This window comes from Ambystoma mexicanum, chromosome 8 (genome assembly GCF_040938575.1).
Source record: "Ambystoma mexicanum isolate Mex_15411 chromosome 8, UKY_AmexF1_1, whole genome shotgun sequence".
NCBI classification, from domain to species: domain Eukaryota; kingdom Metazoa; phylum Chordata; class Amphibia; order Caudata; family Ambystomatidae; genus Ambystoma; species Ambystoma mexicanum.
In genome coordinates this window covers 1323389590-1323415806 of record NC_090929.1, presented here as the reverse complement: position 1 = coordinate 1323415806, position 26217 = coordinate 1323389590, and the positions used below count along the sequence as shown (strand labels likewise).

At 44.1% G+C, this 26217-nt stretch overlaps 1 protein-coding gene across 1 annotated transcript in view; it reads right to left on the bottom strand.

The window, feature by feature from the left end:
- Positions 1–26217, bottom strand: part of TCERG1L (transcription elongation regulator 1 like) — a 1760733-nt gene that overhangs the window by 955457 nt on the left and 779059 nt on the right. The window contains exon 5 of the mRNA XM_069611442.1: positions 14876–15001. Within this exon, the coding sequence (XP_069467543.1) occupies positions 14876–15001 (126 nt within the window). The remainder of the gene's footprint in view (positions 1–14875; positions 15002–26217) is intronic.

The window sequence follows — 26217 nt, the reverse complement described above, 5'->3', positions numbered from 1 at the left end:
CTAGAAACCAGCACAGAGAAAGTCTCACTACTGCTAGATACGATGCTGTACCCTATAATCAAAGAGAAGCAAGCAAGAAGACTATCTAGAGCATTTGAAGTGTCCAAATTGCCAACAGTAGCTACACTAGTCCTGAAATCTTCGGCACCCAAAACAACACAAACTGGTACAGCAGGACAGGTCGACCCTGTAGCTAGTGCTTTCGGGGTCCCCAATATCGCACTCAAATGATGGGACAACGCAACCAGCCCTCTCAAACCTCACTCAGGATAACGATGAAAATAACATCATAGTCCTTGAGAAGGATGTACCTCCCATTCAATAAACAGAGTTGCATACTTGCCAAACCTACCGATTTTTTAGGATACCGCTTTTTAAGCAGTCCTACCGCCTACTGATTTATTGGCACCAAATACCGATTTTTTTGTAAAAAAAAAAAAGAATGTTTTCTTTTTTTTTTTTACATTTTTTTTTTTTTGCCCACGCCAGCTCGGGGGAGTCTTTCAAGGGTTCCCCGAGCTGGCGTAGCAGGAGAAGGCACGGCATGCAGGCTTTTGATGTCAAAGGCACCCATGGCGGTGGGCGAAATGCGCCCCTCTGCCGCGGGTGCCTTTGACAAAAGGCGCCATTAGCCCCCCACCACGCCAGCTCGGGGGAGTCTTTCAAGGGGTTCCCCGAGCTGGCGTAGCAGTAGAAGGCGCAGCATGCAGGCTTTTGATGTAAAAGGCGCCCATGGCGGTGTGCTAAATGCGCCCCTCCGCCGTGGGTGCTTTTGACAAAAGGCGCCATTAGCACCCCACCACGCCAGCTCGGGGGAGTCTTTCAAGGGCTCCACCGAGCTGGCGTAGTGGGAGAAGGCACGGAATGCAGGCTTTTGATGTTAAAGGCGCCCACGGCAGTGGGCTAAATGCGCCCCTCCGTCGCAGGTGCCTTTCACAAAAGGCGCCATTAGCCCCCCACCACGCCAACTCGGGGGAGTCTTTTAAGGGCTCCCCCGAGCTGGCATGGTGGCAGAAGGCGTGGCAGGCGCCTCATTGTCATTGAATGCACCTGTGGCGGCGGGCTCATTCAATGACAATGGGCTGCTGACGTGCTCTATTCCTATAATTACCTCCTTTTCTGACTATTTTTGAAACTTTAAGATTCCTACAGTTTTTTGGTCACAGAATGTTGGCATGTATGGAGTTGCAGAATCCATCTAAAAAAAGGGATGGGCCGTTGGCCCAAAAGGAAACAGCAGAGGGGGAAAAAGCTCCAACCGCAACAGCTGCAGTAACGGAGGCCTACACAAATAATCCAAGGAAAATTTGTAAAATCTTTACCAACGTCAGTGCGAATCGCCAAGATAACATATCTGCGTGAACAGAAGGAGATGAAGATAAGGAGAGCAAAAGGCCCATTACAAAAACAGGTCCCAGGGCCAGGCACAACCAGGTGAAGAAACCTAAAAACCAACCGGTGCCCACCAGACAAAGATCAAACGGAGGAAAGACTTTTGTAAAAAAAATCTAATTTCCGTACAAACACATCATCTGAGAAAACTAAGACAGCAAACGGTGCAACTAATTTGCTGTTGCCTCATCCTTTGGGAATAACGACAGTAATACCTGCTCAGAGAGATGATGCAGCAATTATAACGGAGGCTGATTTGATGAAGTATCCACTTATACAATATCAGAGCTGACAACTGCAATGCACATAACTCCGACCCCGAAGATCTTACTTATGATTCTGTAACATCAGACAGTGATACAGAGACCCCGGGGCATGTGGGCCGTTCTGGTGGAAACAACCGATAGGGCCAGTGTCCCTAAATCAAATGGAAAATGACCATCTACGCAAGATCCCAGTTGTGACCTGGTCAAATGGTAGCAGAAGGGGAGTCCACAGCAAGCACCGACAAAAAACCTTAACTCTGAAACCCGCAGAGGAACGGAGAGAACGTGAAGATCCGGACCCCCAGGGCTCTTGTTCTGCTAGGACTAGAGGTAACCAGCAGCCTAGACTGTGTATTAGGACAATGCCTGATTTCCGAAAAACAACAACTGAATGAAGCACCAGCCACTATTCTGAACAGACGATGGACCCAGTCCTGTTAATCATGATGACTATCTAATATCCGCTCTCTGAATAGTCAAACAAAAAACTGGGTCACCTCGATGTAACTCGCAAAAAACATGCGCCTTCGAAACCTCATCAGCAAGTCACTCCAAGTCAGTAAAAAACATAGTTAAAAAAGCAGTTTAAAGATAACACTGGAGAGGCTGATTCCATCTAATGATGGTTTAATTTTGAATAGGGAAAACATGATCAAGTTGTTTCATCATATACAAGTGATGAGACCCTTGACCTCTGATGATGTAGTCACAATTGAATTTCCTGAGGAAGACAGATTGGACCGGGTGATCCTACATCTCTCAAGCCATCTTATCAAACATCTACTAATCAAGGAAGCCAGGTATTTGAGACCTATGGCCTCCGATCTAAGGGACCTGAGTGGAACGAGCCTAAAAACCATAGAATTAGCATTGAGAAAATTGGACACACCATACAACAGGAAAATTGAGCTAACCAAGCAAAGAGAGCGGTCGAACACTAAAGACTCCAGGGAGAGATTAAGGAGGACGTATGACCGTAATGACTTAGCATCGGTCGCCCTGAGGCAACAGACAAAAGAAGGGGAAGGTTCAGAAGAAAATTGGAAATGGCTATCAGGGTTACTAGCTTTGAAAATGAACAAAAATGAACAATAAGATCAGGACGAGACCTCGCTTACATTAATAAGCTGGAATACTAGGGGGTTCTCCCACCTGTTTCTCAAGGAAGACTTACTAATAGGAATATGACATTATTTGCCTGCAAGAAACATGGTTGAGAGAGCTACCCATACTGGAGGGATATACCATACATCTAAATCAAGCTTTAAAAGGTACTCGGGGAAGACCTACTTTGGGCCTCCTAATTGCTTTATGGAACACCTAACCCCTATAAACCCTGGGGACGAGTAACATCCATCCACACTTACAGTTCTTGATTGGCAAGATTCCTGTAGGTCCGGATAACGAAACAAAATTCTTAGCTATTATGAACGTTTACTGGAATCCAGCAAACAAGAAGCTAAACAACCTACTGGAACCGGTAGTCGACTGGGTGGACATCAGAGGGAAAAATGGAGAAAAAAAACACTTTCTCATATGCAATGACTTAAACGCCCACTGTTGGTCCATTGATGGTTATGAGACCGAAGAAGACCTATCAAGAACAACAGCCACTGGAAAAATGGCCACCAGTAGAAAAGGCCATCTCCTCTAGAAACATCTATATTTTAACTGATAACACCAGTGGCACAAGGTCTCATACTAACACATGGAGGGGGAAGAAGAGGGAACAATCAAGTGACTACATCTGTGCATCTGAAAATCTAATGATGGCAGTTCAGAGTTTGGTCATCGTAGTAAAGCCTCAAAGTGACCACAATCTCTTGAAACTAAACTGGTCTTTTCCAACGAGAAGACCAGAACATAACTACCCCCTGGACCCCGAGGTAACTACAGGTATGAATTGTTTAAGGATCCGCCCAGACCAACTAGTAACCCTAACAGGAAAACTAAATGAAGCAATACAGTCCAAGGCGATCAACACAATCTTCTAAACATTGGACTACACAACCTTGTTTAAATCATTTGAAAGTAAGAAAGGGACTGAGAAAATACCCAGGATTTAAACATAAGCACACTTTCAGCATGGTCATGTGGGAGAAAAAGAAAGCCATCACCCATCAAATACGTATATTAAAAAAAGAAAGCTCAGCTTTGTCGCTCTCTAAAATAGCTGAAATGAGACAACACTATAGGAACTGGCAGAAACATCAGGAAAAGGACATCTTGAAATAAGATGCTGAAACTATGCTACATCATATCAGAACCAAAAAACACGTCAGAGATATGTTCCATCAGCAACACTCTTGACCCCCCACGAGAGACGTTGGTTTCTAACCCGATTTCTGCTGCAACCTGGATTGCCCACTTCTCCAGTTTTTTGACTATTGTAAGCAATTGAGAAACTAAACAACTTGCGAAAACCTGGCCCTGATGGGCTAACCAATGCCATGTTGAAGCAGAACCCTGTACTGTGGTCCAAGTGTCTAATGTCTCTCTTCAGGTAAACAATGGAAAAACATGTACTACCAATGTCTTGGAAATGCGGTAACTATACCAATTTTCAAAAACAACAGGACAGGACAGAGCCAAGCAACTACCGACCCATATCATTGCTCGACGTGTTGGGAAAGGTTTTTGCTTCTTTGGTCCTGAAGACCTTTGAGAAATGGAACATTGAAATCAACCACATGGACCCCTGGCAGGCCAGGTTTATCAAGTGACTCAGAACATCTTTGAATATCTTCCTAATCAATATTCTTAAAGACCAGGTGGAAGAAAATAAAGATAAGAACATCTATACAGCCTTCATCGACTTGATGGCAGCATTCAACACAGTCGATTACCAAGATTATGGACAAAACTGTATGAATGGGGTTGTCCGAAGAACACACTCGAAGTCATTCAGGGTTTCCACTTAGGAACCTCTATGAGAATCAGAATGGACAGATCGGGTATGTTAAGCAAGAAGATTCTAACTAATAAAGGGTTGAAACAGGGTTGCTGAATGGCACCAGAGCTTTTCAACTTGTTTATTTCAGACGTTGATGAGACTTTCTTTAACATCAGGTGCTTTACGCCAAAGATCGGAAGTGTAAAGATACAACGTCTTATGTATGCTGATGATGTGGTCTTGCTAGACCAGACAACAGTAGGTCTGCAGCGCCAATTGGAGGCCCTCCAAAACTATGTGGAGCTAAATAGCATCACAATAAACCCAAACAAATCAAGGATCTTGGCTTTTGGAGCAAGCTCAGGAGGTCAATGCAAGAGAGGTAACACCTGGCACTTAAAGGGCAAGAAAATCCCCCAGGTTATGTCATTCATATACCTGGGTGTATGCCTGAACACAAGTAGATGTGATCTGCCAAGGCTGGACCTTTTGAAAGCAAAAGCATAAAATCTAGCAAGCCAAGGCAGAATGCTTCTCAGAAGATTCTGTGGTTTCTCATTACACCCGCTCATTGCCTTCTATCGCATGTAAGTCCTCCCGATTTTAACATACAGAGCAGAAACTGTATTTCATTTCATGCACAAAATTGGTCCATCATCGAGGGGACATTTTGAAAGAGAGTTCTACGGGTTCCAAAACGCGCTCCCATCCAGGTGCTGCAAATGGAGCTAGGTTTAACCTCAATGAAGACGGTGGTGACTTGGAAATCCCTAGCTCTATACAGGAAATGTATGGAAGCGCCCGAGAGAGGTGTTTTTTTGCCATAAGGGAAGCTTTAACCTGCAAAAGTGATGCTGAAAGGGGCCGTAGGGGTCCCTCGCGTTATGGAAACAAGGAAAATCACCACACACGATAGATATGGCATAAGGTTGTATTCGCAAAGCTAGGATTTATTGCAAAGCAAATAGTCTCAGTTGGCCAACTTGGTCTCACGCCCCGCGACGTGTATCTCTAGACCTCGAGGGGCGCAAGAGAGCGAATTACGTACATCAGTTACATATATACAAAATGCATATCATACAATAAGCTGTGACATGTTTAACACCACCCTTTATTGGGTTTCTTTGAACTCGGTTTGATGATGGACAATTTCGACGAATATGACACCTTCAAATATCTATTCTAGCAACAATATGCAACCTTGCAAGTATAGAGACATCTTTTCTTTGTTGAACAGAACACTGTGCTTCTGTTCCTGTAAGCGAGCTACATACGGGGGAAGAGTCACATTCCAGACCTTGCTATCTTTGAGGTGCTATTCGTGGCCTGGGAGCCGACACGTGCTACAGGGCTCGGGAAAGGGGGGCCATAAGAAGAGCATAATTCAAGCCTTTAGCTGCTTTATTCTAACATTTTCTACCATATAACGAGACTGGCTGGCAGCTGTGAAATGATTAAATGCCCTGCGGCTCTCCTTCAAGGCTATATTCGGGAGAGAGCTGGGCATTCCTCTCCGGAGCTGCCAACGTTGTGTTTCAACGAACTCCTTATTAGCCTCGCGGCCTGGTCCTTTCACGTTCAGAAAACAATGTCAACAGTCGAGCAGAGTAAGCAAATAGTGTGCTGCAAAGCAGTTTGAACAGAAAGCAATGAGAAATCGTTAGAAAACAAAATGGCGATCCTTGTTACATCAAAATGGCCGCTCATTGGTCAAACTCGGAAATCTGTATTTCTATCGTTATGTACATGAGACGGTTGGTCTTCGGCCACCAAAATATGTTTGCCTTCAATCGTGAGAGGTGTCCATTTTTCTAGACCGACAACGCTACTCTATCAGAGTGGGGCAAGATCTGACAAGCGATCTTAGCTGACCTAGGGGAATCTGTTTAGACACTACGGGACAATCCTGACAACATCAAAAGGAAATTGTATATAAAAGATTGGATTGACACACAAGATGAGAGACAACCCTTGAAACTTTATGGGAAACCATTTAACGAAGCAAGGAAGTTGAACGCCCTGCCAAAGTATCTTGAATTATATCCAAACTGGGACATTAGGGGACACTTTTTGAGAGTCAGATTAAATCTACTCCCAACTGCTGAAATATTGAGTCGAAGAAGAACCGACTTGTCTAATGCCAGGTATAGACTGTCTGAGAAAGAGCCCTCAAAGGAGACATTAAAAGACTTGGTGATATTCTCCCCTGCAATGGAGGTGAAAAGGACAAGTTTCCTGAACAAATGTATAAAAGAAATATGGTGGCAGATCAAAAGAAGACTGGTGGCAGCAACTGCTAATGGGAAACCAAATTCCAGTGAATATGGCTTTGGTGAAACTAGTTCTAGAAATGTTTAGAAGAATTGGAGAATTAAGATTTAACATACTTAGTAATCAAAGGAACAATGAAGTTGTTATTAAGGATTGTATATGGCTTGTTAAATGGCAAAGGTTTAGCTATATTTTAGGACCAAATAAAGACTAAAAAGAAAATTAAAAAAAAAAATCACTTTAAACAGTTGTTCCAGACATGACATTCACGGCCCTTCATACAGAGGGGTGGGAGCTAGCTTCAATCAGGCACATTGCATATCAAAGATGTGTTGGTGTTTCCTGTCCCTTGTGTTAGTTATGTGACCAGGCCTCTTCGCAGACCTACTTTCATTTAACTCTCATCAGTATGCACTGCCACCACACACAACTTTGACAATAGAACAGGGTGGATCCATGGAGCCTTTGATATTTTAATTAGGCTGTCCATGGCTGGAGGAAGGTGTTTCCTTCCGTCTCCTGAGATGCTTTAATGTACCCGTGGCTGTCACATTCCAGCTAAATGTGACAGGGAGGACTGCACTTGTAGGCTGTGTGTCCTCGAGTACACTGGACTATGTGTTTTTTATGATGCGGGCATAAAGCAATGTTTGTTGATTAGCACCACACATTTTCTGAGGTTTAGCTCCCATCATTCCATTTATTAAAAAATGTCAAAAAAGCCCAGGCTAGTGCACACTCCCTGTGCGGATGGTCGAATTCCTCATACTCTCGGACATTGACTACTGGATGATGACCAATCACCTCATCCTCAATCCTGTGACAACTGAAATCCGTGTCTGTGGAAAACATTGCTCCTCCCCCAACCTATTCCCTGGCCACAATCCCTAGCCCCCCCCTACAGCAACCTCCACCTCAGTTAAAAACCTCAGATGCACCCTCTACACAGATTTATCCCTCTGCCAACAAGTGAGCTCAGTTTCCAGAACCTCATTTTTCCACATATGCATCTTAAGTTGTATCTTCCCTTACCTCACCCATCCTCACCGTATTTCCACCATCATCTCCATCATCCTCTCCTGCTTAGACTACGCAAACAGCCTTTACTTAGGTGCACCAGCGTTTCAGCTAAGGAGACTGCAAAGAATCCAAAACTTGGCAGCCCGCCTGCTCATTAACCTACCTCCCAGAGAGCACATCAGTCCTACACTGAGAGTCCTCCATTGGCTCCCTATTGGCTGATGCACTACCTTAAAAGCCATGTGCATCACCCACCGGGCCATCCACAACATGGGGCCGGAGTTCCTTCTAGACAAATTCACCCACTACCACCCCTCAACGACTCTCATATCTGGCACAGCATCTCTCATAGTAGTCCCACATTACAACTCCTCCAGATTCGCGGATCCTCTTTCTCCATCCAGGTACCAACCATCTGAAACTCCCTACCCCTGCACATTTGCAATATTGACATTCACCTGAAATTGACAAAGGCCCTCAAAACCTGGCTTTCAACCCCTGTCTCTTGAAAACCTCCCCACTATACACTCTCGAAAGGTGCACATAAATGTGGGCCCAAACAAAACGCACAGTGACAAACTCTTCCTTCCCAAACACAACAAGTCTCATACTCACCAATACCCCATGGATGCTAGCAGCGTTTGCAGCAGCACACCATGACAAACTCTTCCTGCCCAAACACAACAACACCCTCCACCCCGACACCCCCCGGTTGCCGTCAGCGTTCACAGAGGTACACCGTATCAAACTATTGCCCTCCCTCAACCCCGGCTCGACCTTCCCTCTGGGTTTTCTTCCACTGCTCAGACTTTCTTTCCAGGGTGACCACGAATAGTGATGCCAGCCAATCACAATGGACCAAGAAAAAGAAGAAGAATAAAGCAGTCAATCTATAGCCAGGGCTACAGTGCATATTACCTTACACCTCCTCTGTGGACACAGGCCACAGGCACAGCCACCATCCATGCACCCTACAATGCAGCTACATCTATGCTATTCCATCCTAGCAGCACACATAGCCGTCCACACTCAAACCCCTGATGTATCTCAATACCTCTGCCATTAGTATATCGAGGCTTAGTACCACAAATGAAATACACCAATCACGGGCGGAAAAGATACAAGTATCTTTTATTACGGTACAGTTTACAAAGCAAAACAGATAGCTTTCTGGCTCCCAACACCTCACAGTGTGTACCAGTGTGTACCAGCAGACACAGTGAGGAGTAAGAGTGCTGGACATCTAAACACAGACATATTTATACCATTTTAGCAATATTGTCCAGCCTCTCTCCAAGTTAATAATTCAAGGGCTAGAGTTTGTGCCTAGTTCACATGACAGATGTTACAATATTATACAAAGGATTAAACAAGTTTACATGTCCATGAACATACAATGATGCTGTTTGTTCTCGGATCCACAGTAAGTCTTATTCCAAGAGTCACTACAATGCAGTTCAGCTAAAGCTTACGATTGAACTTTACTCTTAATTGTTTCAGTGTTTACACAAGGATGAGGCTTGTGAGTGCAGACAACACTTGAATGGCAGTTCGTATGAAGCGCAAGGTTTCTTTACATAGGTTAAACAGTCGGCTCTCAGTCAACTTAAACATTAAGGAAACTCAAAGGTTGTTCAGTTTGACTGCAAGTCAAAAACACAGTCCACCATTTTAGAACATGAAACATGAGTTAAAATCAAAATGGCGGATGATTCTTAAAATGGCAGTGAAGTTAACCCAAAATCGGAACTTTGCAAACGTTGTTTTCTGCGTAACGTGAATGGGCTTAGGCCAACATCCTTAATAAGGAGGCACTATATGATTACGGTTTAACAAACCAACAAAAGAAATTTGGTTTAGCTGGGCACACATTGAATCTTCAGCACTAGAACCCTATCCTAAAACATCAACACCACCCACCCACGGGCCCTTCCTCCAAACTGATTACTGGAGCACAGATAGCCCACATTAGTCCTAATGCAGCAAAAATACACACAAGTATCTTTATTTCAAACCTCCTGCACATGGACTGCGGTCACTGAGGGTGTTTCAACCACAAAGTGCATTGAAGCCATACAAATGGGGAAAGGGCATTATATAAATGACAAATACAATAAATACAATATTGAACACTATTTGCGTTTGGTATCCTTGCAACTGCATGTTCTTGGTAACAGTGATGTGTTTATAAAGCATTTTAATGCATTTTGGAAAGTTCATAATAAGTTCAGTATCCCTTTATTATTGGTGCCAAACTCTTACTGTCAAGCTTCAGAAACCTAATGTTAGTCATCGATTCCTAAAAAGAAAGTAGCTGGCAAAGTGATTGTTTCTGTGTGTTTATTTGGTGGATTTACTATCATTCGTCACTATGCTTTATACCATTTCTTTTAGGCAGTGTTGCTTTTAGCCTGATAGTGCTACCAGACAGTCTGCAGAGAATCAGCTTGTCGTAAGCCTTCATCAACCTATATGCAAATGGAAGCCTTGCATCAGTGGAGACTATTCGTTGATCTCTTTCGCTTTTCATCTAAGGGCTCAGCATGTCCCTCAATTACAAGAAGGGGCATCTATTATTGAGATTAACTTTTTGTGAAGGGTTGCTTAATTTTCAGACCTGGTTGCATCTGAGGGACCTTATTTTGCATTCAGCCTTTCAATGATTAAGAGATTAAATACAACAAATGAAACTCACAGATCCAGAGATCAATCTTGTTGAACAACTCAGAAACATGAAGAACTTAGAGACCAGCACATGGTATTTATTATTCTGTGATCTATATCAGGAAAATTACATGTTGAACTTCATGCACAATTATTGTGGAAAAAGAGTTTGAACTCAAAATAGATGGCATATGCGATCATTCATCCTCAAAACCTGTTGACGTGCCAGTTCTAGCTCATCGACCTCCTCTACTGGTCTCAAAATAAGATCACATTGTTTTTTTTGTGTTCATTGTGGAAAGGGCTTCTTCTGGGACATCTATTTAAAGTAATATTTTTTCTATGCATCCTGGGTATACCAGCTATTGTAGGAGGGCGCTTCACTTTATTAATGAAAGTATTGGTTCCAAACTAAAAGTAAGCATCAAACCACAATATAAGACGCGGAATTGGTATTTTCTGCTGAAGAACATACATTACATTTTCTATCAATTGCATTTATCATTATTATTATTATTATTATTATTATTATTATTATTATTATTATTATTATTATTATTATTATTATTATTATTATTATTATTTTGGTTGGGGTCAATCCACTAATCAAATGTATAATGAGTTGGTAAACTTGACCTTAAGAATCAAATTATTGAAACAATCAAAAAATAAGATAAAGACAGCAATGGTTTTAACACATTGTTTGTCTCTGACTATCTGTTACTGCTTCATCATATGCCAGCAATTGTCTTGTACTTATACTGACCTATTTTTGTGATATGGTAAGTGGAAGTGGATGTCTCTTGCTAAGTGTACTGCTAATGAATTAAGCTACCTGTAATCTGACAAATTTGGACAGCAGTGTAGTAGGTAACAGTGTGTGTTAAAGGCGCAAAATCAGCGCTGCCAAGGGTGGTGCACAAATCAGATGCAGGATTGACGGGGAAAGGGGAAGGGGCATTCCTGAACAGTGGGACATCATTGACAGCTGCCATGTGCAACTTATGTGCCTTGTGTGCAGGTGCAGTTCAAGCAGCCCGCTGGGAGAAGTGTGAGTGAGGGCACTTGGGGGATGGGGATCCGGGGCAGGGGACCAGGGGTAGAAGTGGTAGTACATTATATTATGAATCACACCACAGCCATGTTGGGACATATGCCACAGGTAAGTAAGAAACTTGGGTTTTCGTACTAACAGGCCCTGTTTTTGAGGGCAGATGTGAATTTCTCAGCAGTGTGTTGGAGAAATGTTGCAAACGGATTGTTCCCAGGGGAATGTAGTCACTGGGAGATGGGTGCAGCCGATACTTTCGGGGCCCAGTGAGACAGGCTCCTGGGCATTCGCTGGGAAAGGAATGAATGTAGCTAATTAATTCAGGCAAATAGGAGCTAAATCACAGTGCGGAAAGCAGTTTTAAATTGCCCCTTGGCAGACGGGCCTGGGAAGAGGGCTGTGGGGTGATGGCATGAGGCTGGAGGTGACCAATCACGGAGAGAGTTTCGATGTCCCTAGGGTGCAACAGTGTTTTGTGTCCTTGCAGATGTCAAAGGGGCACCTCATTGATTAGATGCTTTTTGAGCACCTCCTCATTGCCAAGCTCAGGTTATTTTGCGTGTCTCATGGGGACTGGCCACAGACAGATTATTAAAGTTCCAGTGGTCAGTTCAATAACTTGATAAAATTTACGTCATTTTGGGTAGGTGCAAGAAGGTTTGTGACATCATGATGGGTAGTGCAGGACAGAGGCAGAAAGATGGCCATGTGCAATCAGCCGTGAGTAACGTATGTGTGATATAGTCCCGCCAAAACGTTTTGTAAGATGGTTTAAAATTTGTTTCAAACTCTGCTCATGCTAATATTGTGAAACTCTCTGAAAAGTGTGTCTGCAGCAGGTGGCACCAACAGCTATCTTTCATTTCGTTCTGTTTCACTGTGATTTGTGCTCGCCCAGCTGCATCTGGACCTGTAATAAACAGTGTTACTCTGTGCTTGGTGTACACTCCTTTTGGATTATTCTGGTGTCTCATCCATTACCTTCTGTAGGAATACCCCTAATACAAGTGGTAAATAAAATTATAGAAGATAACAGCTGAGTACCACAAAACACTCTTCCATGTCCATCCAGAAATGCTGTTGAAAAGTTGCTGTCCATTCATTAACCCCTTATTTATAATTGTCTATGCTGAATAGTGAGTGAATTAAATGATGTTCTCTACTCATGATAGGATAAGAATATGCCCTGACAAGCCCAAGAGTCATGGTCACAAATGTCAAGTGGAAGATAACAGCTCTCTTAATTAAATAAAGAAGAGAAGAAATATCACAGCCCTACACGCTCTACATTAACACAAAGGAAACCAGGCTCTCCTAGATTGATTTCAACACTTAAAGAAACATTATGTCCTGATGAAGGCCCTCATTCAATACGATCAAGAATGCCTCAGGATGAACGTATCTTAAATGTTTTTAGTTTAGTTTAGTTTATTTATTTATAGCGCGCAGCCAAACCCAAAGGTAATTGGGCGCGTAGACATGATGAACAGCATGGTTACATATATGTTGCACATACGCGATACGTAGGTAGCAAGAGAACCGGGTTACATAGTGGTTCGTGACAAGAATGCTGAATAAATGTACACAATACAAAATACATTGAATGTGGGTGAGTAGGGCTTGTATTTTTACTGCGAAGAGAGCCAAGTTTTTACTTTAGATCTGAAGGTTTAGAATGCTTCTTCAACCCTGATTATCAAGGGGAGTGCATTCCAGCATTTTGCTGCAAGCACAGGGAATCTGGATGCCCCTGCTGTTTTCAGGTTGAACTTGGGGATGCTCAGTTGGTGCATGTAAGGTGTTCTAGAGGGTCTGGATGAGCCATGTCTGGAGAACTTGTCAGATAAGTAAAGTGGTGCAGTTAGTGATAGGCATTTATGTGTAATGACAAGCAATCTAAGTTTGATTCTGTCTCGAATGTTGACCTTTTGTTTGACTAGACACTGTATTCTTGATAGTTTGTCCCCTTTAGGACTCAACTCCTAAGCCACAACGAGCCACACTGTTGTACTGCGAGACATGCCATCCCTCATTTGAAGACTTTAATTGTTTCTAACAACATCTCAGCTTTGAGACTGTCCTCAGTTTCCATTCTCTGACATATTACACTACGGTATATGTTTGTTATAATAGGCAGTGAGTGGAGCGTGCCACCAGTGTATTATTACATGTTCTTTTGTAATGCTTATATTGTGTGTTTAAAATTGCATTTCCACACGCTTTTCGAAGTACTAACCCTCTGGTGTGAACACTATTTTCTCATCTATGTACTGTGCGTCAACTGTTTTATGGCGCAAATGCAACATTTAGTGGTTACCGCCTTTTCGTTTTCCATCCAGTATATTGATGTTTTCATGCTTTTGTGAAAAAGTGGATCCATGCATTGTTTTTTAACGGATATTCTGGTACACAAGCAGATATTGACTCCTGCCTCTTGAAGGTGCAACTCTCACTAGTGAATGGTTATAATGGAGGGGTAGCCTGTTTTCCTGTTTTCGTAACCTTGAGTGTGTTCTTCCCTTTTCAAAAAAGGCCTGCGTCATCAAAAAAGTGGGACGTACCCATAATGACTTCATGGTACATCTCTATGAAATAATCACATAATCACAAATTGTGCCTGATAGATATGCATGAGTGATCAAAAGCGAATTTAGTTTTTGACACTTTCCTGAAGGTTTATGTGTTATCACTGGTGCCTGAGTGCCTCCAAAACAGGAATGTGCTGTGGGCATCACTGAACAATGTTCCTTTTTTTAAATGCTACCAGACCTTTTTATATAAATGGATTTGTGTACTTAGCTCTGACTACATAATTGAATTCAACTCATGAATCAGAGCCCTTGTGGGGGAAATGTCATGGTGTTCAAGTGAAATGTTTTGTGGGAGAGGGATGGTTTTCTTTAAATACAGTGAACTGTTGGAATTAAACAACTGTATAATGTGCCACTCGCGCATTGTCACAAAGATCGACATTAGCATTTGATCTGGACAGCTTTGATCGACGCCCCTGTCCGAAGCTCGATGACAGTGTATTTCCTTTGTGGAAAAGGCAATGTATGGCTGAAAAACTATAATTTATCATTCAATAAATATAGCATTACATTTGATGTTTGAGCAGGCGCTGCAATTGGTCTTAAACTCAAATCATATGTATAGATTTGTGATCGTTTACGTTGGATTAGAATGCAAGCGTTTCTTATTTATTTCATGACATTTCACGAGAATCCTTTGTTCAAACATAATCCAGAATTAGAGTATCCAGTTACATGTTAAAACATGTATTTGCAATGTACATTTTGCATTTTAATTCAAACTCACCCGATGATGCCTTATCAACCAATTTAGAAGTCATGAATGTCACTGCTGGAGTTGATACAGCAGTCATACTAGCGAGTTGAGCAGGAATCAGAGAGGTCACGTGACTGTCCACCCTGGAAATGGAACCTGTGTACAAGCAGAGATAGCAAGAAATTCAGCAGGCTAAATAGCAATTAACTCACAATTCTCTGGAGTCCAACACTTGCCAAACAAACACGATTTTAAGTAGTACATTTTGCAGATGGTTTAGAAAAATACATATTTGAATTTCTTGTTCACCAAGTCTTTGAATACTTGATATTTCTCAGGTTATGGAGTATTTCTATAAAACCTGCTATTATAGTGTTTGTCTTCTCTGCTTGCTCACATAAAAGGTGGAAGAAATAAGGGCGACAAGGGAATAGATAGCGAGTGCAAAAACGAGAATGGAAAAGATGAGGACAGTGAGAAACAAAATATTTTGATGAAAAAATAATCTTCATGGAATGCACAAGATTAATTTGAGTTGTGTTTTAGACTGAACACATTACATTTTAAAGGCTGAAAGTGATGGTAAATGAGTTATAATTGTTTGACAATATTGCATGTAATCTGCGTCGGGTAGCTTCATATGCCACATAACCCATAAAGTAATAGTAATAGAAAACACACATCGGTAATGGCAACAGTTTTGGCTCTTTTATAGGCACTTGCCAGGCACTGCCATAGCGGTAATAACTGATAGTAGTGGGTGCAAAATGGTGCAAGTACCTGGGCATCTAATGGCAGTGTCTGGCACATGCCTAATACCTATACACAAGACCAAACTTGTTTTTAACAGGACTTGAGTGAAGGACACGCATAGTGCGTATAATTCGAGTGTCTGGAGGCAGACCTTGTTAGGACATTTGTATTACACCAGTTGCAGGTATACTGCTCCAATTAAGTCATTAACTCTCAAAACACTGCTTTGAAAAATCACTGGCAGGCACTTTGAATGCAAAGTTTGATGGTAAGGCTTAGTCAAAGCAAGCTCAAAGCTCCCAGAGGCAGTGCTTGAGCGGGGAGGGGCAGGAACTGGGTTGCAATGGCCATAGGGATAAGCATAGCCATGGTCTGTCAATGGGTAGGCAAATAACCATGGTCAAATAACCAAACAACACCTACAAGCTGTGTGTCCCTTCTCATATGCCATTTCTCCCAATCAGTACTCGAATGCAATAATTTCAGCTGATAATAGCCCAAGCTAAAAATGAAAACACACATAGAGGATTCAATCTGGATTCCTTAAAGTTCTCTTAAATATAAATTGTTTTTAGCAGCCATATTGTGAATAAAGGGATGACAATATTGTATCCAGATTATGCAACAAGACCTGAAGCATCTGCAAATGTATTATTAGCATTGCTTGCTGTATAAGCAATTTCTTGCTGTATAAGAACCGTACAAATGCACAATAAAAAATAAAACAGCACAGCACATGTAACCTAAATGAATGACCTTTCTGAGTCAAGCCTGCTCATTCAAAATGTACGTCACAAGCGAGCCTCTGATTTTGACACACAAACTAAATGTGTTTTTTGTTTTAACCTCTGTAACTGGCTTTATTGGATCAGGGAATTCATAAACCTCGCCACTCACCAACTATTTCCTCCAGGCGTATTTTATTATTTCGCACCCTAACGCGTTCCTGTGCTTTTCACACTCGTGCATGGATACACACGTCAAAGGCAAGCAATTCAGCAGGCTAAAAAGCGATTAACTCGCAACTCAAGGGAGTCCTCAATAAATTACGAACATGTACAGAAAGTACCCAAGTTTGCGTTTCAATATGAGCTACTACTGTATCATTGCATCACTGCATAAAGGTGAATCAGGAACAACATACATGGTATACCTCCTTTGCCTCTTTAAGGTGCATAGGCCAAGGACAAGTTACTCTCTTTAAAAGGGGTGTTGACAACAGAGGCTGGGAGGGCTATAGCCCCTGGTCTTTTGGTTGTAGCCTGGATAGAAGCTCAGTGGCTACATCCAAAAGACTAGCTAGCCTCGAGTCCTGACAGTCCAGACATTAAAATAGTCCCATATCTTTTACTGACCTAGCAAATCCCATGGTGGACATGCAAGGAAGCATCCAAAAACAACAATACCGAAATGCACAATTCATATCCTATAAGAAATATGAGGATTTCAAAAAACTGAAAGGACAGAGCAACAAGTAAAATCCACATTAACCACCCGTGTAATGAAATGTGTATGAAATACACTATCTGCAGACTTGTTGGTTTAAAGGGGCACTCTGGGTATGAAAGAAGGTGTATGCAGGCAATTGTCTTTGCAGCACTTTTCAAGTTTCAGTATACGTCTTTTAAAAAAAAGTTTTGGAGAGGAGTTGTTACGGCCTTTAAAACTATGCGATGGTACAGAAGCACTGTGGTATAACTTGTACTCTTCTGTAGACTTGACAGCATCAAACCTTGCTTCTGGGTATTTTTCTTAGGGGCGAGTCACCATGGAGGCGCTTGAGCTGGTTCAATAGGAGACAGACATTGAGTTCTTGAACAAGTGGCAATTGGCTCCAAGCTCAGCAGAAGCTTTGGATATGCAGTGAAGTACACATTCTCCTGCTTCAAATGGGTATCGACATGTTCATTCAACTTCACGAGCCAGCTTAACTGCGTCCAATGACGCAATGCTGTTCTGTAGGAGCAATTGAATTGAAGGAACTGGAGAGCAAGTGGGTGACGGTGAGCCGGTGGTTCGAAGCAGTTGGAAAACGTAGAATCTCCTACGTGGTTCTATATTATTCAACCAAATGAAATCTAGTTCAATCACCAACCCTTCCATACCCACTGTGATGGATAGCCATCTGGTGAGGGTCGTAGAAATGCTGGCATTCTTATTTTTAGTAAACTAATACAAATATATGGGTAATTCCATCTCAGAAAGGGAAATCTGCTTATGTGATCTCCCTTTTAAAAGCTTCCTGCCAAAAGCATGGTGTACACGTTTGCTTTGCTGGGTCATTATCCTGATATGCCGTGCCAGAACTCCAGTGGCCCAAAACAGGTTCAGAGGCCACAGGTGACCATTTGACAGCTAAATTGACAGTCAAGTCTCTGCAGCAAAGGGGGCACATTTAAGATATGCACCACGGCTCCACAAACTACATAACTGTGAGAAAGCTATCCTGGTGGTACATTAAACTTAAAATATAAGCCATGCCTAAGTTTGAGGTATTTGGCCTAGCATCTCTGCCTCTATCTTTCCTTCCTTGCTCTCCACTTTGTGTTGCACAAAGAACTTTGGGCCTGATGTCAGAAGGAAAGGTTCACTTGTCCTATGAACAGAGATTGGAACCCCAAAACAGGTTAGCTTTAACCCAATCACCTTTGGACATTTGCCTTTAAAACAAGGGGTCTCCCACTCCGTTGATTCCCTCTTGAGCAAAAACCTGAGGAGGAATTCATTGGACCTCTCTAGGGGCAGTAGTCCTTTCCAAACCCCTCTGCCAGAGACTGGGTATTCAGGGCAGAGGCAAGCTTTGTTCTCTAACCACCCCAGAACAATTTATTGATGACCTGTTGATGGAGCAAGACCTTCCTCTCTGCCAGCCACAAAGGTATCCAGGCCCTCACAGTGTTGAAGGGCAACTGCAGCTGTGTGCTAGCCTCCCCCAAGTTTGGGAGCCTAAGAAAACGGTCTAATGTTACCCTTGAATCCCTTGATTGGGTTTCATAGCAACCTGAATGTCTAGACATCGAGGGCCAGTGTGATTTGGCCTTCAAACTGAATTTCTCCTTGATTCAAGCTTGTTCGACTGAGTCAAACAGACAGGACTCACTGCGGGCTTGGCCCATGCACTAATTTGCCAGACTATGTCTCAAACTATTGGAAGCATCATGTCATGCATCAACCTAATCCTGTGGTTACCAAATGACTCAAAGCGGCTTGACATTCAGTTGACACCTCTTTGAACATGATCTCGGATCATCAGGATCACAGTTCCAAACTGTTCTTGGTGCTTGACTTGAGCTGCTGAAGTGTCACACATCAACCCTAACCAGCAGTTACCATGATTCAAACAAGATCTGATGTACGAATCCACCCTGGTGAGCCACCTAAACTGCATTGTTTGAACGGCACTCTCAAACTGCTCTGAGCAACCATTTCAAACCATTTTGGTGCCCACTCTCCACTTGGAATTGCACAAAGTAATGCATCTGAACTTGGCTCGACTGCCTAGCGCAACACCGAGAAGCTTGGTTTGATGCTGCCAAACTGGCAAAAAATGCAAAAAGGTATTAACAGCTTTTTGGTCCAGTTTTGGGCCACTACTCACCCTGGTACTCCTGAAGCACAGAAGTGATTTTGTTACACTCACTGATTTCTGCCAACCAAACACTTCGCCACCATTTCCACCTGCTAAAACCCCTCTGCTTGAGCCCACTGTCCTCTTTGCCCCTGCTGTCTTTCCTAATGGGGGGTTACCTACCATAGCTCCCTCTCTTCAGAACTCTTAATGGGTGCTCCACCCTCTATGCCCCTCACCCTGAGACCTAGCTGGCTTGATGTCCCCTGATCACAGACATCCAACCACACATCTGTCATCCTCCTTATATGATACACTTAGTCAAACCTTGCTCCACTTCCTGGCTCCATACCGCACACATTGGACATAGAAAGCAGACTACTTCTTTGCCCACACTGTGTTTGCTGTGAAGGGATGTCATGGGTTGTGGATTCATAAACCCATATTTGGCAAAGATGGATTCAACTAACCTATCTTCACCGAAAATGAGTAGGACCTTCAATGGCAGCTCAGTTGGGTCTTGCAGTGACTTGAAATTGCTAGAGAGCAGTCAATCAAGTACAAAAGTGGTTTGAAGCTATAGCCAGAGCCCAAATATGCTGTAACGCTCACCTGGTATCCACAGGGATGTCATTCAGCCTGTTCTGACCTCTTACGACCTCGAACCCTTCCCTGGAGTCTACTCGACTGGAGTCTGGGCCTGAAATACAGGATTGGTAGAGTTTAACTCCCTATTGTCTCTGTGTGCTTGAACCCCCTCTTCCCTGGGGTCCAACCCTTTCCTTTGATCCACAGCTCACCTTGTTTTCTTGGAAAGTGTGCTCTCCGTCCTGCTTTCAGCGAAGGGGTGCGTTGATTGATGCAGGCTCGTTGCTGCCTAGTTACTTCACTGGCAAGAGTCCAACAGGTAAGTATAATGAGTCTTTTGAACAGTTCTCTAACTTTGTTTCTTTCCTTCCTTAGATGATGGCCGGCGTCCGGGGAAGGCGACGTGCTGCTGAGATGAGTAGCGCTGAAGGTGAGTGTGAGTGCGATGCACGATATGACCCTTTCGTATATGTATTGAACTGAGTTATTTTCTGTATCTTTTAGGTGCCACGACGTTTTCAGCGTGGATGCTGGTTATGAAGAAGAAATGCGGTGAGTAAGCACGGTATGCAGCGCCTCTAGATGTTTCCACGCTAACCTCGAGTGTCTTTTCCCTCTTGCAGATTGATGAGAAATTCCAGAGACAGAGTTCCCCCAGAACGGCTGGGATTCAGGTAAGCGTTTGAAGCTCGTACAGTCTTTTAAAATAAGCGAAGATTTGCTGAATGCTTACTAATGCCCTTTTTCTGTTCTTTTCCCTTTTCCTTAGAAAGCGGCGTGCCGGGATGGGAATGACACCACCGAAGATGCCCGCAGAACAGAAGAACCGATGAATGATGGGCAGAAGCGCAGTAAGTTAGGGCTGTTCCTAATGATGTTCTTGTTCTTGCAGGAGATGAATGCAGAAGAAAGATGCAGGCCTACTGGAGACCGATCCGAACACGGTGAGTGTCACGCTGCAGGTTCAGAAAACACAAAGCATGTTTATCAGCCTGGGCATGGTTTAAATAGTCTCTGGGTATCCCAGGTGTCTCTGGGCTGAACCACACCCAAAAGACTAGACTGCACATGCAGTTCTGGGAACTGAAATATGGGGGCATCTATCTTGTCCCCATTAATGCACTACAAGTCCAATCCCCAATGTTATCCTATGGGAGTGAGTGAGTCTGGTGCCACAAGCGCCAAGTCTGACTCCAAGTGGGTCTTTGGAGGGATGGAGAGGCCCTTGAGGGCCATGTTGGTGAGCGTGGCCTGGCTCCAGCCTGACATCTTGGAGGTTGGGGACATGAGGGGCAGGAATCATGACAGCACTCCCCCAAAGGCCCCTCTCAAGGTGGCTCTTCTGTCTGGTCCTGGTTTGTTTGGATGGTTTTGATGAAATCGTCTAAGCAAGTGAGGTGCATGGATGTACTCACAAGGCTCCCATGTCCTGTCTTGTGGACCATACCCCTTCCGGTCTACTAAGTAGTATAATTTGGATCTGACGTACTTTGAATCCAGGATGTCCTTGACTTCGAATTCTGGCTCCCCTGCGACTATTACTGGCTGCGGTGCCATTGCTACCCGGGTCCCAGGTTGAACAGGTTTAAGGAGAGACACGTGCAACACAGGATGAATCTGCATGTTTGACGGCAAAGCTAGTCTGACCACCACAGGATTTATCACGGACGTGACGGCGAATGGACCCAGGTATCTTGTACGGAAAGTTCGGGTTCCTTTAATGGACACATGTTTAGACGCCATCCAGACTTTGTCTCCCACTTGGTAGTTGGGGGCCTTTGCTCGGTGTTGATCAGCAAACTTCTTTTGGCAATTCTTAGCTTGAAGTAGGTGTTCAGCTGCCCTTTTAAAGGTTTGAGAAATGGTTGTGTGCAAGGTTTTGAATGCTGCCATTTCCAGGGTTGTAGGAACATCCAACTCAGAAGTACATGGGTGCCTGCCATACATGGTATAAAAGGGTGTCTGCCCAGTGCTGGTGTGTAGGGAATTATTATAAGCATATTCAGCTATCCATAATAGGTCGAACCAGCTTCCTTCTGCTTGGTGTAACATGCAATGCAGAAACTGCTCAAGCGTCTGATTTGTCCTCTGAGTTTGACCATCCGTTTGGGGATGGTGACTGGTGGATAGCCGGATGTCGATCTGGGCCATAGAGCAGCATTTTCTCCAGAAGTTAGATACGAATTGAGTACCTCGGTCTGAGACTAAAACTGAAGGAAACCCATGGAGCCGTACAATGCCTTCTAGAAATACCTTTTCCAGAGTGGAAGCATTTGGGAGCCCCTTAAGAGGAATGAAATGTGCCATTTTTGAAAATCGGTCCACGACCACAAGAATAGTGTTAAACCCTTGACTGGGTGGTAAATCAGTAATAAAATCAAGGGACAACGTGTGCCATGGTGCTGGTGGGATTTCCAGTGGTTGTAATAGCCCAGACGGTTTCTGCTTGGATGAATTGTTTTGAGCACACACTCCACAAGATAGGATGAATTGGATAATGTCTTTATGCCACGTGGGCCACCAATAATTTCGTTTTACCTTGGCTAGGGTTTTAGCGATTCCAGGGTGGCCCTCGATCAAGGAATCATGATAACTGAACATAACTTGTTATCGTAGTTCTTGGTTTGGTAAGAATAAATGATTACTGAAGTAGGGCAACTGATCTTTTATCATGTAATGTTCTCCTTGTGCACTCCACGCTTGTAATTGCTCCGGACTCAACAGGTTTTGGATTTCTTCATGTAATTCTTTCTGAGTTATGGCTGCTGTGATTCCTAGGAGCTTGTCACTCTGGATGATTGCTATTGGGTCAGGGGTCTGATACCCTTGCTTTTCCACCCCATACGGGAAAGGGCATCGGCCTTCCCATTTTTCACCCCTGGTCGAAATGTAATCACATAGTCATATTCAGCAAAAAAAAGAGCCCAACGTAGTTGTCGTGATGATTGGGCCTTTGCCGTTTTTAGGTACTGGAGGTTCCGGTGGTCAATTATTACGGTGATTGTGTGTCTGAGCCCAAGAGGTAGTGCAGCCATGCCTTAAAGGCTGACTTAATGGCCAGGAGTTCTTTGTCTGTGATAGCATAATTGAGTTCAGGGGGTGTGAATTTACGCGACCAGAAGGCAACAGAGTGTAACTGGCCCGTTTCGGGGTCCTTTTGTGAGAGGACGGCTCCCATAGCCATGCTTGAGGCGTCCGTTTCCACCAGGTATGGGAGATCAGGGCGAGGGTGGTGTAAGATTGGGGCAGATGTGGATCTTGCTTTGAGTTCCTGGAAAGCTTCCTCGGCTTCTGTTGTCCAATGGAACATTTTGTTGCTTTTCCTTAGCAATGACGTAATGGGATGCACGATTTGCGAAAATCCTGGGATGAACCGGCGGTAGAAGTTTGCAAAACCCAGCATACTTTGAACCCCCTTGAATGAATTTGGGATGGCCAGTTCAGGATAGCATCTACCTTGTGTACATCCATTCGGATTCCATTCAGGCTGAGAATAAAGCCCAGGAATTCCACTTCGGAGATGTGGAATGAGCACTTTTCGAGCTTGGCGTAGAGCTGGTGTTGACGGTGTTTCTCCAATAAAGATCGGACGTGTTTATCGTGGTCCTGCTTTGATGCGGAATATACTAGAATATCGTCGATGTACACTAGAGCACAGACATCAATCAATTCCCGTAGGACATCGTTCATGAAGTATTGAAATGCTGCAGGCGCGTTGCAAAGGCCAAAGGGCGTTACTTGATATTCGTACAAGCCGTATTTGGTGCGAAAAGCAGTTTTCCATTTGTCCCCCTGTTTTACGCGAACAAGGTGATATACCCCCTCAGGTCTAGTTTTGTGTAGATTTTGGCATCTTTGACTTGATCAAGCAATTCAGGGATCAGTGGCAGGGGTAGCATTTTTTTAGGGTAATCTGATTCAGTGCGCGATAGTCGATGCACGTTCTCAAGTCCCCCTCCTTTTTCGGTACGAAGAATGGAGGACTGGCTGCTGGAGACTTCGAGGGACGGATGAACCGTTGGCCATTTATTGGTCAAGATAAGCCTTCAGGTGCTGGTTTTCTGGTTCCGTGAGTACATAAATTCGCCCACAAGGGATTTGTGTGCCGGGTATCAGGTCGATTTGGCAATCGTATGGTCTATGCAGTGGCAGGGTATTAGCCTGTTCTTTCTGAAAGGCATCTTGGAAGTCCTGGTATTCACTTGGTAGGGTGCCGATTGCCACAGTCGCAAGCGTGGAGGTTCTGGTGTCTATTGGTTGTTTCTCTTGGCGATAACATGTGTGGGCGCAAGTCTCGGGAAAGGCCAATTCTTTTGCTCACCAATCGATTTGAGGATTGTGAGCTACCAACCATGGCATTCCCAAAATCAACCGGAACTGTGGTGCCTTAATGAGGTTGAAAACGATAGATTCTTGGTGTGCATCCTGGCACAGAAGGGTTAAAGCTGCAGTGCATTGGGATACTGGACCAGAAGCTATTTCTGTGCCGTCGACAGTGGTAACAGTGTCGGTGGTTGATTTAGGGTGTAACGGAAGCCCCATCTTTGCCGCAAGATCCTGGTCGATGTAATTCCCAACGGCTCCACTGTCAATGTACGCTCTTACTGCGTGCATCCGAGATGGTTGTTGGTGATTGATCAAGACCACAGATAGTGCAAAATGAGAGGTCTGTAGTTCACTTTCTTCGCTCGACAAGTGGGCCCCTACACTTGCCGGGCTGTGGAGTTTTCCAATTCCTTGATGGTATCTTCCTTGTCCGTGGCCCCTACCGTCCTCCTCGGTGGCTTCACAGGGCACTCTTTAAGGAAATGACCTGACCTTCCACAGTACAGACATAACTGCTGCTGTCTCCTTTTATCCCTTTCCGCTTAAGTCAAGGGGGATCTGACCCCCTCAATTTGCATTGGTTCTCCTGAACCTTCTGTTGTGCGGGCAATATTTCCTTTGAACGCACATCCATGGGCGAGGGTCCGGTCTGGTTCGATCTGCTCTTTGGTCCTGCAACCTATGATCCAGTTGAACAACAAGGTCAATGAATTCTGAGCAGACTTTTGGGGGGTTCACTACTTGTGCGAGAACATCCTTGAGCTCTTCCCGCAACCCCTGATGAAATAACATGGTTCTCTTCTCCACTGGCCATTCTGCTTCAACTACGAGTCTATTGAATGTGGCCATGTACGTTAATAGGTCTTGATTCCCTTGAGTAGGGACAGAAGTTTGTTGTCTAATGTCTGCCCATGAGTACGACGGGCGAACAGCTTTTCCATCTCCTGCTGAAAGCCCCTGAAGTCATGCAGCAAAGGATCGTCTTGGGCCACAAAGGGTACAGACCAGTCTGCGGTGCTACCACTCAGGTAGGATAGCACAAAAGAGACCTGTGATTGGTCATTCGGAAAGGCCCCTGGTCTACAAAGGAAGTGCAGGCGGCACTGATTCTTGAACGTTGCAAACCTCTTGGGATCCCCAGTAAATAGTTCGGGCAGGGCCAAGGGAACTGCCCCAGGAAGGGTTATCTCAACGGGATTGGCTGATGGTGCTGGCATCGAGGGCACGCTTCCCAGCAATGGTGCATGCCCTGCTTGTGACTGGAGACTTTGCCGGCTTAAATCATCAGTGCATTCTTTGGCTACTATCAGCTCTCTCCTCAGGGTGTTGGTCTCCTGCCTGGCTGCATGTACTTCAGAACGTAGCTGCCGCAACATGTGGGCTAACTGGTCGGCTTCTGACGTTTCCATGACGCCCAGGTGGATTTTGATGTGAGGCTTTGTGTTCTGTAATGCTCACCTGGTATCCACGGGGACGTCACTCAGCCTGTTCTGACCTCTTACGACCTCGAACCCTTCCCTGGAGTCTTCTCGACTGAAGACTGGGCCTGAAACACAGGATTGGTAGAGTTTAACTCCCTATTGTCTCTGTGTGCTTGAACCCCTTCTTCCCCGGTGTCCAACCCTTCCCTTTGATCCACAGCTCACCTTGTTTTCTTGGAAAATGTGCTCTCCATCCTGCTTTCAGTGCAGGGGTGCCTTGATTGATGCGGGCTTGTTGCTGCCTAGTTACTTCACTGGAAAGAGTCCGACAGGTAAGTATAATGAGTCTTTTGAACAGTTCTCTAACTTTGTTCCTTTCCTTCCTTAGATGATGGCCGACGTCCGGGGTTGGCGACATGCTGCTGAGATGAGTAGCACTGAAGGTGAGTTAGAGCGTGATGCACAATGCAACACTTTCGTATTTGTATTGAACTGAGTTAATTTTCTGTGTCTTTTAGGTGCCGCAACATTTTCAGCGTGGATGCCGGTTATGAAGAAGAAATGCGGTGAGTAAGCGCGGTATGCAGCGCCTCTAGATGTTTCCATGCTAACCTGGAGTGTCTTTTCCCTCTTGCAGATGGATGAGAAATTCTGGAGACAGAGTTCCCCCAAAGCGGCTGGGATTCAGGTAAGCATTTGAAGCTCGTATAGTCTTT